This window comes from Magnolia sinica, chromosome 16, assembly GCF_029962835.1.
Source record: "Magnolia sinica isolate HGM2019 chromosome 16, MsV1, whole genome shotgun sequence".
Lineage (NCBI taxonomy): Eukaryota > Viridiplantae > Streptophyta > Magnoliopsida > Magnoliales > Magnoliaceae > Magnolia > Magnolia sinica.
Genome location: NC_080588.1, coordinates 57,998,608 through 58,016,801, shown reverse-complemented (window position 1 = coordinate 58,016,801; position 18,194 = coordinate 57,998,608). Strand labels below are relative to the sequence as shown.

The 18,194-nt window shown below is 39.2% G+C and overlaps 1 protein-coding gene across 3 annotated transcripts in view; it reads left to right on the top strand.

Annotated features, from left to right (window-relative positions):
* LOC131229883 (casein kinase II subunit alpha-2) overlaps nt 1-9,009 on the top strand; it is a 41,252-nt gene extending 32,243 nt beyond the window's left edge. For all 3 annotated transcript variants that reach the window (XM_058225932.1, XM_058225934.1, XM_058225933.1), the window contains exons 7-10: nt 3,873-3,955; nt 4,561-4,624; nt 4,742-4,810; nt 8,753-9,009. In XM_058225932.1, coding sequence (XP_058081915.1) covers nt 3,873-3,955; nt 4,561-4,624; nt 4,742-4,810; nt 8,753-8,812 — 276 coding nt within the window. In that variant the 3' untranslated portion in view covers nt 8,813-9,009. The remainder of the gene's footprint in view (nt 1-3,872; nt 3,956-4,560; nt 4,625-4,741; nt 4,811-8,752) is intronic.
* Nucleotides 9,010-18,194: the final 9,185 nt, after the last annotated feature.

Genomic DNA, 18,194 nt, shown 5'->3' with positions numbered 1-18,194 from the left:
AGACCCAAGGCATCGAAAGTGTTCATTTTGGATAACTCCTTGGTCAACAATCTGACTAATTCCTCGTTTTGATTCCTATTATTTACCAAAATTGCACTCCATATGCCCTGTTTTAGTTTGACTTGTTTTAAATCCTTTAGATTCTAAAGCACCCCTCCATAAATCTAGCTTTGTGTTTACTGCCTTGTCTTGTCAATCAAAACTATGTCATCTGCAAACAACATACGCCATAAAAAACTGAAGCTTCTTTAAATTACCCAGGGAATGCTTCATCATAGTATTCATTGCCAATTGGGAGTCAAAGCCCCCTCTTCTACATTCATATTTGTCCAATTGAATGTCAACATTAACAAGAGCTTTCCTATTAGCGATCATTCTATCTATGCACTCAAACAATTCTTTTTATTTCAGGGTATGTAGAGATTTATATGAATACCGTAATTACGGATCCAGATAGTATCCAGATGCACATAGAGTATGATGAAGCCGAGTCCATTTTTCATTTATCTTTAAAATCACCCAGGGAATGCTTCCGCATAGTATTCATTGCCAATTGGGAGTCAAAGCCCCCTCTTCTACATTCATATTTGTCCAATTGAATGTCAACATTAACAAGATCTTTCCCATCGGTGGTCATTCTATCAATGCACTCAAACAATTCTTTTTATTTCAGGGCATGTAGAGATTTATATGAATACCGTAATTACGGATCCAGATAGTATCCAGATGCACATAGAGTATGATGAAGCCGAGTCTATTTTTCATTTATCTTATTTTAAATTGGAAGATATTTCTTTTCTAAATTGTTACATTGGAATGCAATATTCTCTTTTGTAAAGTACATCAATTCATAACTAAAGGCTATTGCATTTAATGCGGGGGCATTTTCACACCGGGCTTGAGTGGAGTGGCCCGTGGGATGTAGCGGCACACTCAGGGTGGGCGGCTCGCATAACCCATGTGATTGGGGCTCGTGTGAGGCGGAACCTATGGATTTGGGGCCCACAAAGAGGGTTCGGCTGATGACCTAACCCATGGATTTGGGGCCTGGGCTATGAGATAAAGGGATTAATTCGCCACGCTTTATCAGTTCAAGCTTTAGAGCAAGTGGTTAATTGTCTTGCATTAAATTGGTATCAGAGAGGGAGGTCTTGTGTTCGAGACTACTTATCGGGGGGTGATTAATGTGGGGGTATTTTTACGTCGGGCTCGAGTGGGGTGGCCTGTGGGATGCAAGGGCACATTCGCGGTGGGCGACCCGCATAACCCATGTGATTTGGGGCCTGTGTGAGGCGGAACCTATGGATTTGGGGCCCACGAAGAGGGTTCGGCGGAGGACCTAACTTATGGATTTAGGGCTTGGGCTATATGAGATGAAGGGATTAATTCGCCACGCTCTATCAGTTCGAGCTTTTAGAGCAAGTGGTTAATTATCCTGCATCAGTATGCTTCTCTTCTGAATCTACTTATTTCAAATATTAACGCAAGGTATCGTGCTCTTAATTCACAAGGCAACTCGTGGCCATAGCTTTGGATCAAATAATAGGGGAATGCACTTTCATTCCTTATAATATGGTGGATTTACTTTAATTCCTTCTGTTTTTTAAACCAAGTACAAGAATGTCATCGATCTCATGAAAACATTGCTTGAAATTGATCTCATGAAAACATTGCTTGAATGGGTTAATTTTGCTTGTGAAGCTTAAAAGGATAAGCTAAGCAGTTGCAAAGTGGGTTACCGTGGGGCATAGAATCTCATGATTCTTTTTGTTTTTTTTGTAAGCTTCTCATTAGGCAAAGAACAATTGCATGCCAAAAAGTAAACCTTGCCAATTTTATTGCTTTTTCAAGTTTTTGAGAGTACATGTCATCTTTCTAATATCCTCCAATATCCAGTTGATTGAATGGGCAGCACATGGAGTCTAATACAATGTTCTTTCCTTGTCTATCAACTTTTTTCTAGCATTCACATAACTTGAATTATTGTATGTAATAACTTCAGCAGCACTCTCTTCTCCAATTTCTTCAATAACATCATTAGGATACTAGAATAACAATTGTCATTTTTTATTAAATCTGAGGCATTGATAGACTTGTAGAACATTGTTTCAGTGGGACTATTTATTAGGAAGTCAATTAAGCATATACTTTTCTCATCTCTACCCAACCATCTACCTAACCATCCGTTTGGAGAGGGCTAGGTCTTATGCTAAAGGATTGGGCTTGTAATTTGAGTATTCCCACTGATTGTTTCTCGTAGTTGTTTCGGAGCTCCATTTGTTTGTTCGCTTTTGTTTTGCAATTCCTGTGCCGGTTAATGAATTTTATCAACTTTTAAAGCGCGAAAAAAAAACATCTGAAAGAATTGTGCAACATCTTATTTGATATGTGGAATATGGCTATGGCTAAAATGACATGAGTTTTATATGCAAGTTTTTGTTTGTTTCTTGTTGATGCATAGCATGCTTAATGGAGCATAGGTGCGTGGACATTACTACAGAGAACTGGCTAACCACAATATATGCTACTATCAGTTTCTTGGTCACTCATTTGAAAATGGATATGACTAAAATGACATATGGGCTTGTTTTGTTTGTACACATTTTAATATTATGCTTATTGGTGTGAGCATAAGAGTGTAGAACCTACCTAGCAAACCTTTGTTTTAAGACTCATTCAAATCCGGCATGACTCATCTGAGTTAACTCAGACTCGGAGGCACCTGACCCAGTTTGAGATCACAACTTGGGCTGCTAGGCCTGGACTCGTTCCAGTTGGGTGAGACTCGGGCAATGTGGCCAAGTCGACCCAGTTCGACACCTCTCTCATCTCTATTTGCTTTTAAGCGCCTAGAAAAGAGGAAATGACTCTCTGCCCCTAACCGCCTAAAAAAGAGAAGCCATCCAGACACAAGCTTTATGGGGCCCACTCCAATGTCAGCATGACATCCAATCTGTCTATGAGTTTCGCAAGCCCAAAAACGGGGCAGATCCAAAACTTAAAGGGGCCACACCGTGCCTAGAAAAGAGAAAATGATTCTCTGCCATTAACCACCTAAAAAAGAGATGCCATCCATACACAAGCTTTATGGGGTCCACTCCGATGTCAGTGTGACATCCAATCTGTCCATAAGTTTCGCAAGCCCAAAAATGGGGCAAATCCAAAACTCAAAAGGGCCACACCATAGGAAACAATGGTGATGGAAACGCCCACCATCGAAACATTATTGGGCCCCACAGTGGTGCTTATATGCTATCTAACCCATTCATAAGGTCATTCCTGCCAGGATGAAGGTCGAACACAAATATCAGCCCGATTCGAAACTTTCATGGGCCCTAACAAAGTTTCAATGGTGGGCATTCAATCCCACAGTTCTTTGTGGTGTGGCCCACTTGAGTTGTGAATTTGCCTGATTTTTGAGCTCACATCCTAACATGAGCTGACATAACTGATGGGTGGAGTGGATGTAACATAGAATCCCGGTGGCCCCACAAAGCTTTTGGTAGGGGCCACTTGTCTTGACTTGTTCACGTCGGATCCAATTCATCTGAGTCAACTCAACTCAAGACCAAATGAGTTAGCCCAGGTCACCGAGTCTTTTAACCGTGTTGCAAACTGGCCAAACACAATATATGTTAGGCATCTTGTTATTTATCCATGTGTTTTAACTTCGAGCTTGAGCTTTTGAAATTTATGCTTTTTCTCTAGCCTCTGTCTAGTGGTTTACTGCATGGCAGAAGCAAAACGCTCGTAGCTAGATATAGAATGTCAAATCCCTCCAGCTATAGTTAGTGAACTCAGAAAAATTGGCTATTCCATATAGCGTTCACATGACTTGAACATTGGTAACTGATGTAAATTTTTTTTCCCAGGTGCTTGGGACAGATGAATTGAATGCTTATCTAAACAAATACCGCTTAGAACTTGATCCTCAACTCGATGCTCTTGTTGGGAGGTATGTTGGGATTGAACTTTGATCATCTTAGGCAAAGACAGGTAGTCATACTTTTCTAATGGTAGATGCTATTAAGGGGCATGATGACCTTTTTGTTAGGCTATGTTTATTTGACACGCATGCATCCTAGGAGGAATTATATGCACTGAGCCTCGGCAAAGGTACATTTTGCTGAGTGCAGGATTCCATATATGAGAGGCCTATGGTATGGTGATCCATATAGCCCTGATCTGATGAGCTTTCATGTACTATGGATTCCCCAAAAATCTCCATGTTGGTTTTGGGCTATTTTCTGCTGAATCTGAAAGTTGTTGTAATTCTTACTTCTATTTGTCTGCCACTTAGGCAAGGGTGTGGATCTTCTGTTCTAGGAGGCTTTGGGCGAGGCCCTTCAGATCAATGGTCTGGATCACCAAACCATGGGCCCCAACGTGCTCAATTCTGTACCTCGGGTGGCAAACTCATGGTTCCTGAGGCATGGTATCCTATAATTCCTCCAGATGTGCCACTTACATCCTGAAAGAACCCACCATAGCTTTTGCAGGAAGAAACAAGTATTACCTTGTGCCTCAGTGATTGACAATGTTCAGTTAATACATATGCAGGCACAGCAGGAAGCCCTGGTCCAAATTTATTAATGCAGATAATCAGCATCTAGTATCTCCAGAGGTTATTCACTTCATATATTTTCAGAACATTGCTTTGGTTTAATCTCTGGTCGAATCTACTTCAAAGTTACTATTCGACTGGTTCTCTGATGGTTATTTGACTTGATGCGTCACACAGGCCATTGATTTCCTCGATAAACTTCTTCGGTATGATCATCAAGAAAGGCTTACAGCACGAGAAGCAATGGTAATCCTATTTCTAGCATCTTGTAGTGATTACCCAGTTCTTTTACTTATTTTATTTCCATCTTTTACTTCTACAATGACAGTGTTTGATCTTCAGTGACCAACTAGTTTATATTTCTCTGAAATGTTTCCTTGCTTAAAAAGCTTAGCGATTGCTTGATTTTATTGGCATTGTTTGACTGCATGTAAGAGGAATTATGGAACCTTGACCTGAGGAAATGCATTTAATGCCTGGTTTCAGTTTTTGCAAGTGGGTCCCATTGCTCAGTGTTTGATACTGTTAATATGCTGGACCATACCCTGAAAATCTTCTCAATAGGATATTCCACTTACAATAGACGGTTAGAAAGAGATAAAGCAATAGTCCATTTCCAAATGAGAAAGGCACATGGTTGGTGGCTAGAATCTGTTAATCATGGAAATTTTTGGGTCATGGTCCATCAGTGATGGTGCCCAAACAGACCAGCTGTCCTGGTCACCTGTGAATATTCTGTGCTTATCCTTCGATCAAGGATCATATTAGTTCTCCGTGTAAAAACTCAATTTCTGGGGTGACAAACACATGTCATTCAAATTCCTCATTTGTCTCCAACACCACAGTTTAAAAAATCGAAAACTCGACTCGATTCAATATCCAGCCAGGTCAGGTTGAGTCTTCGACTTGCCTCGATATTTAATAGTTCAATTTTTTGAGAAGGCACCAATATATTTAATAATTTAATAGTGATGACATTATACTGATAATGGATACTTTGAACAGTATGAGTATATAATATGCGAACTAAATAGAAAAGCCAGTGTGTGGCCTGCTGGTAGATGCCATTGTCTAGCTACTTGAGGTTGTGAGTTTGAATTCCACCAACTACTTGAATACTGTTTTTAAAAAAATGATAACTCAGCGAGTGGTTCAGTTCAAGTGTGTGAGCTGACTTGATGAGTCGTGCTGATTCTGAATCGAATTGTGCCCGTCAGTGTGTTTCACAGTGACTTCGCTCGATTTCGAGTTGAGTCGAGTTCCTAGTTGGGTCACCGAGTTTTAGAACTATCAACAATGTTGTCAAATCATGATTGTATCGCAAATCATAGTAGGGGTGAATCATATCGATCGAAAATCGTATCATAAATCATCAGTTTTTTATGATTTTCTTAAAAAGTTGAAAAAAATCTGAAAAATATAAATAAATCGGAAAATTAAAAACTCATCAATCATCCTTTGGAAAATCATGCTGGAAAAGCAGAATTTGATTATAAGGACCGACAAGAAAAGATATTTTGATTTTAAACCATCATTCCACAATACATATAGGTCAACATGATCATCAGTGTTGTCAAAATCCTACAATTTACGATTTACGATTTGAGTAGAATCTTAAGAAAAACGATTTGAATCCTACCCTTGAATCCCTTTTTATATGGATCCTACGATTTTATGATTTGAATCCTATGATTTATGATTCAAATCCTGATTTACTATTCAATTATACCTGTTTTCTTTTATTTTAAGCTTCACTTGGCTTTCATTTTATATTTTTAAAATGGTGGGGGTTTTAAGAATCATTTAGAATAAGGATTAAAAAAAACAAGAATCGTTTAGAAAAGGTAAATTATTTTATTTTGTTCTTTATAAGAGATTAAATGATATATATTCTCTTCAATGTTAAATCGTAGAGGTTATATATATATATATATATATATATATATATATATATATATATATATATATATATATATATATATATATATATATATATATATATGATTTTTATTGTTAAAAAATTCGTATGACTTAAGTAGAATGTTTTTATGGATGGTTACGATCATGTTAACTTATATGTATCGTGGTATGATGGTTAGAAATCAAAATATCTTTTTCGTTAGTCTACATAATCAAATGCTGCTTTTCCAATGCAAGTCTACATTTGAGAAAAGGTAACAAGAACATAAATTATTAAAGGACCCTTGTATGTTTTTTAAGGAAAATTTCTTGAAAGACAAAAAGAAGAAGAAGAAGAAGAAGGAAAGATAAGAATTATTTAATTTATAAGTAATACCATGTCATGATAGTGTTAAAGTTTTTAATTTTGTATGATTTATTTATATTTTTTCATATTTTTAAGAAAATCATAAAAAATCTTATGATTTATGATACAGTTTGCGATTTGATACAATTCAACCCCTATTATGATTTGCGATATGATAATGATTTTGACAACATTGATGATCATAACCGTTCATTAAAAAATTCCCAGATAAGTCATACATCAATTTGGTGTTTCGACCAGTTAAGAAGTAAGAAATCATTAAAAAAACTTCAAGAATTTAATGTCGAAGAGAATATATATCGTTTAATCTCTTATAAAGAACAAAATAAAATAATATATTTTTTCTAAACAATTCTTAATTCCCCCCACCAATTTCAAAACATAAAATGAAAGCCAAGTGAAGCTTAAAATAGAAGAGAACAAGTATAATTTGAATCGTAAATCATAGGATTTAATTCATAGAATCGTACGATTCATATAAAAAGGATTCAAGGTGGGGTTTCAAATAGTTTTGCTTAAGATTGGACTCGAATCATAAATCGTATGATTTTGACAACTATAACCATGCGACATCATTTTGGACTCACCATGCTCCAAATGTCTTTCTTGAAAGTCAGCTACTTGCCAACCTTCAAATGTCTAATTTTAGATTACTGAGTTCTGGATATGGAATATGGAAGTTTCCTGAATATAATGTGGCTGCGGGTGGTTCTATTAGGGGTTGCAATGGACCGGGTTCAGGTCAGGTATGGAGGTAACCATACCCATACCCACTAATAAATAATGCACCGATACCCATGTCAATACCCATAGCCATTTGGGGCCTAAACATGGGCACCCATATCTGTGCCCACTAGGGTATCAGGAACCCATTTATAATTTGATATTTAAAAAAAAGAGTAATTATGTTGCGCATCAACCATCGGTCCATCACACTTTGCCAGAATATCAAATTTTTTCCCTTCCACTTTCCAATTACTTTTTTAAGGGTCAAGACAAACGGCTTGGAGAAAGGGCCTGGATTTCTTTTGCTGTTTTTAGTGTTTCTTTTTTTCTTTTTTGGATCTAAAATGTCATGCTGTGGAATGATAATCAGGTCACCTTCTACAGCTATCCTCTTGTATTGCTAATTATTATGTCTTAATGATGTCATCATAAAAAAGAAAAAGAAAACCTTTTGAAGCACTTTACATGTCAGGCACACCTTTTTGCATGTTTGCCATCCAACCCACCCTGTGATGGAATGCCCCAAAAATAAGTACCATCCAGTCATCAGTTGGCCCACACCATAGAAAACAGTCGACGGCCTCTGTATAACCTCCAAATTCATTTGGTGGCTCCCATTGATGGTTTTTTCGGCCAAAACATTGGGCATCCTCACTTTCATGGTGGGGTTACCTTATTAGATGGTTTGATGGCATACATTGCATGCAGCAATGTGGCCAACATACAAAATGTTGTTAGGATAAGCTTATCCTTATCATTGGAGTGGAACCAGCCTTTCTTTTTTTTTTTTTTTGTTGTTGTTGTTGTTGTTTTATGAATTTAAAATAATGATAATTATAATTACTAATCAGTAATAATTGAATGTAAATCAAATGGAGTATTTGACATATGCATACACACATACATATATATGTAACACACACATAATATAATATAATTGGATTTGGGCTGGGTTCTAGTATGGGCAAGGATATACCAACACCCCTCCCAACTATTAATCGGACTCGAGTTAATGTCCAAAACCGCAGCCATATACCCATTTAGCTGCACACCCATACCTGGTCTGTGGTGGGCTGGGGGCTTCAGGTACCCGTAGGGCCTACCCAGCCCATTACCACCCCTAGATTCTATTTCTATCCCATTACCACTAATTCAATATGCTTCCATTTGTGCAGGCGCACCCGTATTTCTTTCAAGTAAGGGCTGCAGAGAATAGCCGGATGCGTACGCAGTAGTACTGAAGCTGCCTCTGAGTTTGGGTCCTCTGTGCAAAAGTAGATGGACGTGGTTGATATTTAATGTAGTTTGTTTATTATGATGAGCTGCAAAGGTACAGATATAAAGAGGTTCATACATAACATGCATATAATGTTTGGTGCTTTCTCCAAACTGAACCATTCCTGTTTGCAAAATCCCTGTATCTTAAAGACCATATGACCACATTCAAGTCTATGTTTTCAACACTGGAGAGGTTTGGACATCTGAAGTTTTATAAACACTTTACACCTGAAAAGAGTTTCAGGTGTAAACTGTTTACATGCTATTTAATTTGGCTTTTAAATCATAATCTGTTTACAGGTAAACCAAATTGTGTTTGGCTAAAATGTAAAATGTGTACAATATATAAAGTAGGTACACACCATAGAGTGCTTGGGGCCGTAAATCCTACCAAAAAATTAGCAAATCAAATAAAAGGGCTTGAAATTTTTGGAGGCTCCTAGAGAGTATCAAGTACAACCACGATAGGACGGATTGGATGTCCTACACCCATTACAGTGGGCCCCACACTATCTGGAAGTTTTTATTTATTTAAATGATGGGCATCCCATTCCAAATGTTTCCTCTCACATGGACCGTCTGCTTTTCGTGTAAGAGGAAAGCATAAGGGATATACATGATGGACAAATTATATGTACTGTACACATCACAGTGGGCCCCACACATGATGTATGTGTATCAGTCATTGTGTTTTACCATATATAATGTCTTTTCAGTTGCACCTGTAATTTGAAGCATGACTTTTTGCATAGAAGAAAAAAAAGAGGGCCAGTTTACTTGTAAAGTGTTTGCATGCAAATTTTGCCATCCAAACACCTGCTTATGAAGTGTTTACCTGTAATCCCTTTACGACTAAGGATTTTTACAGGCACCCAAATGACCCCATTCTTATCAACTTTCCTACCATTAGAGCAACTGTGAAATCCCCTCATGCTCGGACTTTCCTCTCTTCAGGTTTGCATATGCGTTACATTCAAAGACAAGATGTTAATTGGATCCTTAACAATTTGGCTCTTGAATTATATGTAACTGCTTTTTCAAATTTGGCAAATAGAATTTTGAAGAGGAAATGATAAAAGGCTGTAAGATTTCTCTTCTGCCTCCGGTTTGTGCTCGTGTATGGTTGGTTTTTACATCAGGTGCAATTGACCTGCAGGAATTAGTGCGAAGCTATTTTTGAAAAAATGCTTTAGGCTCTGTTTGGTAGATGCCTAAAAATGAGTTTTTATTTTTAACACTCACACATCACATGGATACTCGAACCCATGACCTAAGTGATGAAAATCACTGTCTACCACTGAGCCATGGGCTGGAACACACGCCTAAAAAATGAGTTCTCATTTTATTTAATGGTAATTATGTATCAGAGATCTTGATCCCCTATACATAATAACTTAAATGTTAACGGTGATCATGCAATAAAGATCAAGATCTCTAAAACATAATTACTACGAACTAAAATGAGATGAAATCATTTTTAGGCATCTACCAAACATGGTCCTGGTCTTTTAATGCTATTTGAATGAAATTCTGGTTAATCATTTTAAGAGAGAAAAAAAGAAGCTGACATCAACTTTGCAGTTAGAGAGAGTTTGTTATATGATTGGATCTATAAGGAAAAAAATTGCTTGATCTTGGAACTCTATTGTAACGTCGTTGCCAAACAGCATCATTTTGGGATCTTACGGTTGCCGACTGCAAACCTTGGCACTTAAACTAACGGTTAAGATTAAAGGGTATAACATGCCTTAAAAGCTCATTTTAGGCTCTAGATAGCAACGTGGTCGAATCAAGAACTTGTATAGGAGCATGAGTCTCAGCATGGGTTATGACGCATGTCACTATAGCCCTATTTTCAACAATGTCGGCTATCTTGTGCAGCCACTGACGTGAGCGTGACCTTTGAATGTTTAACGGACCTGCTATTTTGTGGGGTCATCTATTTTCTTTTTTCCCTTGTTTTCTTGAGAGGCATTTGTGTGGTCATCTGGATGAATGCTCCGGACATCAACGGCTCACAAATTTCCATAGACAGTGCTTGTTATGGGTAAAAATGGACTTACAGTATATTAAGATAGGATATGATTATCATGTAAGTGTATTATTAAGATAGGATAGGATTATCTCCTAGATATTCGCCGAGGATCTCGGGAAATCAGTCCTGAGGAAGATATCTTCCTTAATACACAATCGCCATCCAAGAGGCCATTCATATATGCCATCGCCGTCAAAAGGTTATAAATAATATGAGTAAAGGTATGTAAAATCTCTCACCCAAAACCCATGATACTACTATACCCAAATTCTTAGCCTGACTTTTGCATCAGAGGGTCCTCTGCTCTAGCCAGGGTCTCTTTTATCTTCTTCTTGTGGAGGTGTCTGAAGGTCCAACAGCTCAGCGAGGGTGAACCAGATTTTTGCATCAATAGTGCTCAATAATTGTAGAGAGGTGCAGTGTGGAACTGACCATGATGGCATGTGAATCATGTTAGCAATTCAGATATGGGTGGGCTTGCTATTTTGTGGAGCCACTACTCAGTCATGACCTTGCTCAGAGGTTTGGTTGGCAATTGCCCCCTTCCATGACCCCATTGCTCTAAGGGCGTGTTTGGACGGGCCCATCCCATGGGATTAGATTGTATTAGGGTGGATGGCAGGTAATGATGGCTGCGTCAGTGAATTGCTGGCAATCCCATGGGATTGCTATATCTAGGAATCTACCACCAAGTATGTTTGGCCCGCGTGGCCAATTCCCGGATTACGCCTGGCTAATCCCTTCCAATCTGTCCACCCAAACATGTCTCGGGCAAAATAGATGGGATTAGGATGGATTGGGTGGATTTCAAGGTAATGATGGTGATTTCAGTGGATTGCTGGCAATCCCATGAGATTGCTCCAATCCAGGCAGAAGTTCAACGTTCCTGTTTGGCACGCCCGACCAATCCCAGGATTGCTCCTTCCAATCCCTTCCAATACAATCTAATCCCATCCAGTCTGCCCGGCCAAACAGGCCCTAAGTGGGATGGCATGTAACACTCAGGCTGTGGGCGATATTAGGTGGGCCAACACATGAATGGTGTCAATATGAGCCTCTTTGCAATTGCTGATTCCATAAGCCTGTGTGAAATAGGAAGGTTGATGTCTGATGGGCGGCCCATCATAAAAACTTTTAAGCTATCCAGGGTGAAGTCTTACATGGCCGATTTTAAAACTATTAACTGATCCACCGTTTAAAAGTTGACCCCAAAATAAAATGATGATGGTGATTTTATAACACCTCTTTTTGCATCATAAATGTATAAATAAACACATTTACCAGCCATTGCAAGTGTTTTCAGATTGAAAGTATCTCTACTTAAAGAAGAAATACCTGCATTGACAATCTTTGTAAATCATACATCGTTGCATAAAAATTTGGATTGATGATCTTGCACATAACATTTTTTTGGGGCAGATAGAAAAAATTAGAGTTTGCATTTTCCTGTCCAAACACAATGTTTGGGACACATGCATCCTGTTTGCCTTGGGACACCCAAAGACAGCCCGAATCAGTGTCATGTGGACTATCACTGCCTGAATCCACAATACATCACACAACCGACGCTACTGTCGCTAGTACTTTTGACCCGACTACAGGTAAGTATCAATTGGGCTTATAGACTCGTGATGCTTTGTAACGCCCTAAAAATCGGGGGTCGTGCATATACTCGATTCCCGAGTTCCCGAGGTCACTTATAGCCAATTTTCATTAATATGCGGTCCAAATCTAAATGCGCAGCCTGGAATCTCCTGGAACATGAAGTACATCCACACAAGTCCACTGAAATGAGAGAGACTGAATACAAATATATATATATATATATATATATATATATATATATATATATATATATATATATATATATATATATATATATATATATATACACATGTCCAAAAGAATACATGGGTCGCACAAGATGCTACCCAACAAAATCACAAAAGAATAGTAACTCCAAAAAGGAATAAAACTGAGCCCTTAGCGATCCAATCCCGCCTCTCAAGCTGGCGGAGAACTGACCATCATCTGGAAGTAGGATAGCTCGTCATCCTCGTCCAGGCTCGACTCGCTAGGCTCCTCCAGTCCCGAGTCACCTGCATCTATGAATGGGTCTGGTTGGTGTTTTAAAACACCGTCCCAGAGTGGGAGTGAGTGATCAACTCAGTGGGTGCTATTAGTCTTAAGTTATTACAGGCATCAATTATAATATGACATTAATGAAAAGCAGTTAAGCATAAACGTCAAACTAATCTTATTAATGAGCATGTATGCAGCATGACATGATGCATGCCCTCACCACAACGCTTCCTCGTGCGACACCATCTAACGATCGCCAATGCCAACACTCCCTCAGTGCGACCTCGACTGCCGAGTCGCCACCCTAACTAGTGCGATGCAATGATCATGTTAGCCGTGTGATTAGTTAGGTTCATTCATCCAGCAGGTTGGGGAATCTGGTACACCCCACGTATCAATGCCCTAAACGGGTTGCGAGGCCAAGACCCCCCAATGCGTGAGGCCGAGACCCCGCGGTCCGTGATCCCGTCGGGTTCCTCATCCCCGACTTCAAGCACATGAGGAGTGCCATGAGAAAGGGATCGCTCGCGGTCACTACGGGGAGGCGCGGTACCCCAGCATAGGCCGACAGCTCGGACACAGTGTCCCATTCCACCATGCCCGGCTCACGAGGCTGTGGACCAAATTTCAAGTGGGTTATTGATGGGCTACAACGGTTGTAGGGTGTTCCAGGTTCCATACAAATGTGAACAAGCAAGGTTAACAATCAAAGTTGGTCAGACAGTAGACTAGACCACACGAGTCAGGCGAGCATGAGGCGTGTGACATCGGGCACGAGGGTCCCATGTAGTCGAACTACAGCCACCCGAACACACCCGCCCAAACCCCCGGGTCTAGCCATAGCGTAGTTCTATCGATGGGACTACCGTCTCTCCTCAAGTTCCTGACCAACCCAAGGGTAGGAATAGGGGCTCATAGCATGCCAACTACCAATGTAACATCAAGCATATTCAACACCATGTTCTCATGTAGCTCAACATACAATTCAAATTTTCCTAACAAGTAAACTATTAACATCATGAATAAAGTGTATGTGTGTGGTGTGGGTTGGTGAGGAAGTTAACACTTCCTCCATGTTGAGAAATCATATGCACCAGATTATAAATCATACACACAAAGCAACACCACATGTGAGGAAAAGAATCAAGCAACCATGGGCACACTGTCAACCATACATCAATTCATGTGAGAGGCAAAATCAATCATCATAAGAGTCAAGCAACAATTCCATATTATTTCAACAAACCTACAAATCCTAGGGTTTCTCTAAATTCTCCAAATATGACATCTAAGCAACCAAAATCATTAATCTCATTTTAGAATTGGTGCTAGGCCACCTAAGAACAATAGTCCGCACCTTCGAATTCGTTGGAGACTTGGAAACGACCTAGGAGTGTGGATTTTGGGTCGATTGGCCGGAATCCCTAAAGCATACGTTTGTATGTTAGAACCCCATGTAAATCTCTTCTTCACTCAAGGGTTTCAAGAAAAAAAATGAATGATCTTACCTAGCCGATCATGGAATGAATGGTGTGGTTGTGGTGGAGAGCTTTTCCTTGAAGAAGAGATAGGGAATTGTAAGGTTGAGCTTCCTTGGGCCCCACCATCAACAACACCCTCCTTCACTCTCTTCTTCCTCTCTCTTTCTCCTCCTTTCTCCTCTTTCTCTTCTCCTTTTTCTCTCTTCTCTCTTTCCTTCTCTAGGGCAAAATCGTATGGGGAGAGAGAGAGCCCAAATGAGGCCCTTTTATAATGTCATATTTGGTGGAAAAGGCCCCAAGTGTTGAGTTTTTACTATACTAGACCTATGGGAGGGTCTTTCTAAGTTCTAGGGCCCACTATGAGATGTACACATTGATTTACACCATAGGATAGTTAGCCCTAATGATGATCTACGTATGGACATGATCGGCCCGCCATTTGGATGCGCCGATCAACAGATATGATTAGAAGTCTGTTCAACGGTCACCGATAGTCGATCGGGGCCGCGGCTATACGGATATGAGCAGGGAATATCCTTACTCCACGTGTGAAGTTTGGTTACAAACCGACGGTCCGAAATCCTCAACTTTGCATAAGAGTGGATGACTCAATTCACTTAAGTTCCAGTTCCTTTCTTTAGGGTATTTGCGCTTCTCATGCACTCGTCCTTCGGCTCAAGTTGAGCGGTTCTGGACACTACCCAGGTCTGATTCCCGCGATGGACGTCAAGCCCAATGAGACGGACATTATTCTATAGTTTTGGAACTAGTGGCCCACCAACGAGCGGTCTAGATCTTGTTTAGAAAATTGGGGCATTTCTGGTGGCCCTCTGGCCATGAAACTTATAGGATAGGTGCTCCATGGCCCGTTGAAGGGCCATGCAAAATTTGGGGTCGATCGGATATGGGGTTTGGTCGCACGGGCTCGATTTGTGATCAACGGTCACCGTTTCACGATCAGGTCCCAGAGTTTGTGGATGGGTGTAGAAAAATTCATTAGACCTCCCCTGAAAATGTAGAAGAGATCCGACGGCTAAATAGCTTTGTATCTTAGCTTCATTTGCGAGCACCAGATTCCGGTCCTGGCATAAGTGGGGTGCATTTAGTCAGTGCCAGATCTCACTTCTGGGTGTCCACTGGGTCCGTGGTCCGCGATGGTCCACAAGCCCAGTGAGATTTATGGTTCCCTTTATTTTTAGAATTTTCTGACCTTCCTGTGTCACGGTGTAGCCCATACGGGCTATCGCTAAGTGTAAACGGCCATTTGGCTTGGAGGCCCGTACCAAGTTCTATCAGGACCCGTCTGGCCAAATCAATTGGGCAAATCTTGGTCTAATTTATTTGTGATACCTCACTACGAGTAGCTTAAATGAACGGTCTTGTGGCAAATCCTACATGGACGCCTCAGGACACTGTTCTGGTTGGGCGGGACGTTACACTACACCTGATGATCAAGTCATCGGGCGAATTCATTAGCTTCCTATGGCTGATTGATCGGACTGGTGCGGTTCTTTACTGGTACCACCCCTGTATACACTAACATTGAGTGTTAATGGTTATAAGTAACATTATAAGTTAATTAAATAAAAAAAATTAACGAAATTTTGGAAATCCAAAACAGTGAAAATTCAGGATGTTACATGCTTTCGAATTGAAAGCACAGCCAATGATACTGCACATATTTGAGTTTCATTCATACTCAGTTACATTTCCCTTCCATTCAGGGTAAAATAAATTTTGTTCAACAACTTAAAAAAAATAATTAATATTCCAAAAACATCAAATATAATTAAAATGATAATTATGACTGGTCAAGAGCAGCAACTTCTTCATCTATCAAGTTGGGTCACATATCCCGTAAATCCTTTTCCGGCTCGACCACGCACTCATGTTTTTGAGCCACTGACTCACTCTCAATCACATCTGTACAGTTTTACATTAATACAGGCTAAGCTGGCTAAGTCCGGTGAAAATCCTGACATGGTTCTTCGCATCAAATTAGAATAAAATAACAACAATCATACACAATATAAGTTCAGAAAGAAAATGTAAATATTAAGCAATGCATGAATGTATTAAGTGAGAATTTGTTCACTTGCTTGAGTTGGAAACTCGTCAACTCGCATCTGCCCCATAACAGGATTCTACCATTTAGTAGGCATAGTTAAGGCTCACATCTACTCCGTGAGTAGGCTTCCACTAGTATAGTGAGCTTTTGGTAACGATTTTACCAGGTATACTATCCAGGAAGGTCACCCAAGAATTCAACATGTGTTGTGCATGCAAATAATTGATGCATACGCATATCAAATAGTCGTGAATCATTCATTGTATATATCATTTTGATTTTCATATTTGAATCAACACAGTCCCATACTATCCAGTAATAGCAGTATATCATTCAATTCATGTCCAATTAGTAATTAATCATATATGTTGCATCAATACAGTAAATCATATCATTGATTATACTAACACATTAATCAAACCATATCATTATTACTATATTAATACATAAATGATATGTTCATCCAAATCAAGTACGAGTATATGGCAACTATATCAGGATAAATATACAACTTATGAAACAATCAATTTATTTTAACTTAATGGAGGGAAAATACATGAGGATCACTCACATTGATGCGGTAGTGATGATTCCGTAAACTAATGGTGTGATTTTAATTAAAATTTCTAAAATTACATAAATGAAAGTTATTTTTAATTTTACTAGTTCACATGGTGGGGCCCACTTATGATTGATCTAAATCTATTTAAGATGTCTAATTTGAATAAATTTATAAATTAGAAAATAATATTTCAAACATTAGAGTGCTGTTAGAATTAGCTTCTAGGAATTTTTGCATATTCGGTTTGTTTTCAGTACCAACCTTAAAAGTTGATTTTTCTAAAAGTTCATGTGGCAGTTTGTAATATTATGAAATATTATGCCAAAATCCCATGACTTTGCAAAAAAAAACTATTTTAATTCTGAAATTCTAAATTTTTATGTAGTTTGTGATGATTTACACGAATTTTCGAAAATTTATTTACTTTGATAATTTAAAGTTCAAATTATCCTTAGTAGATGTATCAAGGCCAACCATTGATTGTCAATTGATCAATTCCAAAGGATAACCGATAATCATCTCGACAGTAGGTGGGACCTACCATAACATCGGTGACAAATGCACTCCCTTCATCCATTTTGCTAACCTTATTTTAGGGCATTGGGCCAAAAAATAAGGCCAATCTAAGGCTTAAGTGGGCAAAACGAGCATAAAACAACGGGAATTGGACGCAGGCAGTTGAAACATTCCTGTGGCCACAGGATGTGTGTGATAAATCCACAATCCATCAATTTTTCCATATCATATTTTGGCAAGGTCCCAGAAATGAGGCTGATACTACTCTCCGGTGTGCCACATGACAGGAAAGAATGGCATGGAACTCCCACCGTTGAAAAATCCCAGGGCCATCTGGGCCCACTATGATTGTGGATCTGCCTCATTTTTATTCCTAAGCAATATAAAATGATATGAAAAAATAGATAAACGTTGGCGATTTTCGAAAATCATCGAAGCGGTCGGACATATGGTCTAGGTTAGGCTAGCCTGGCAATTATCGTCAATTAATGTCCCAATCAGAGGCTAGCATGGCAATTATCATCAATTAATGTCCCAATCAATCAAAGCGGCCCGACATATGGTCTAGGTTAGGTTAGACGTGGACGCGGATTAG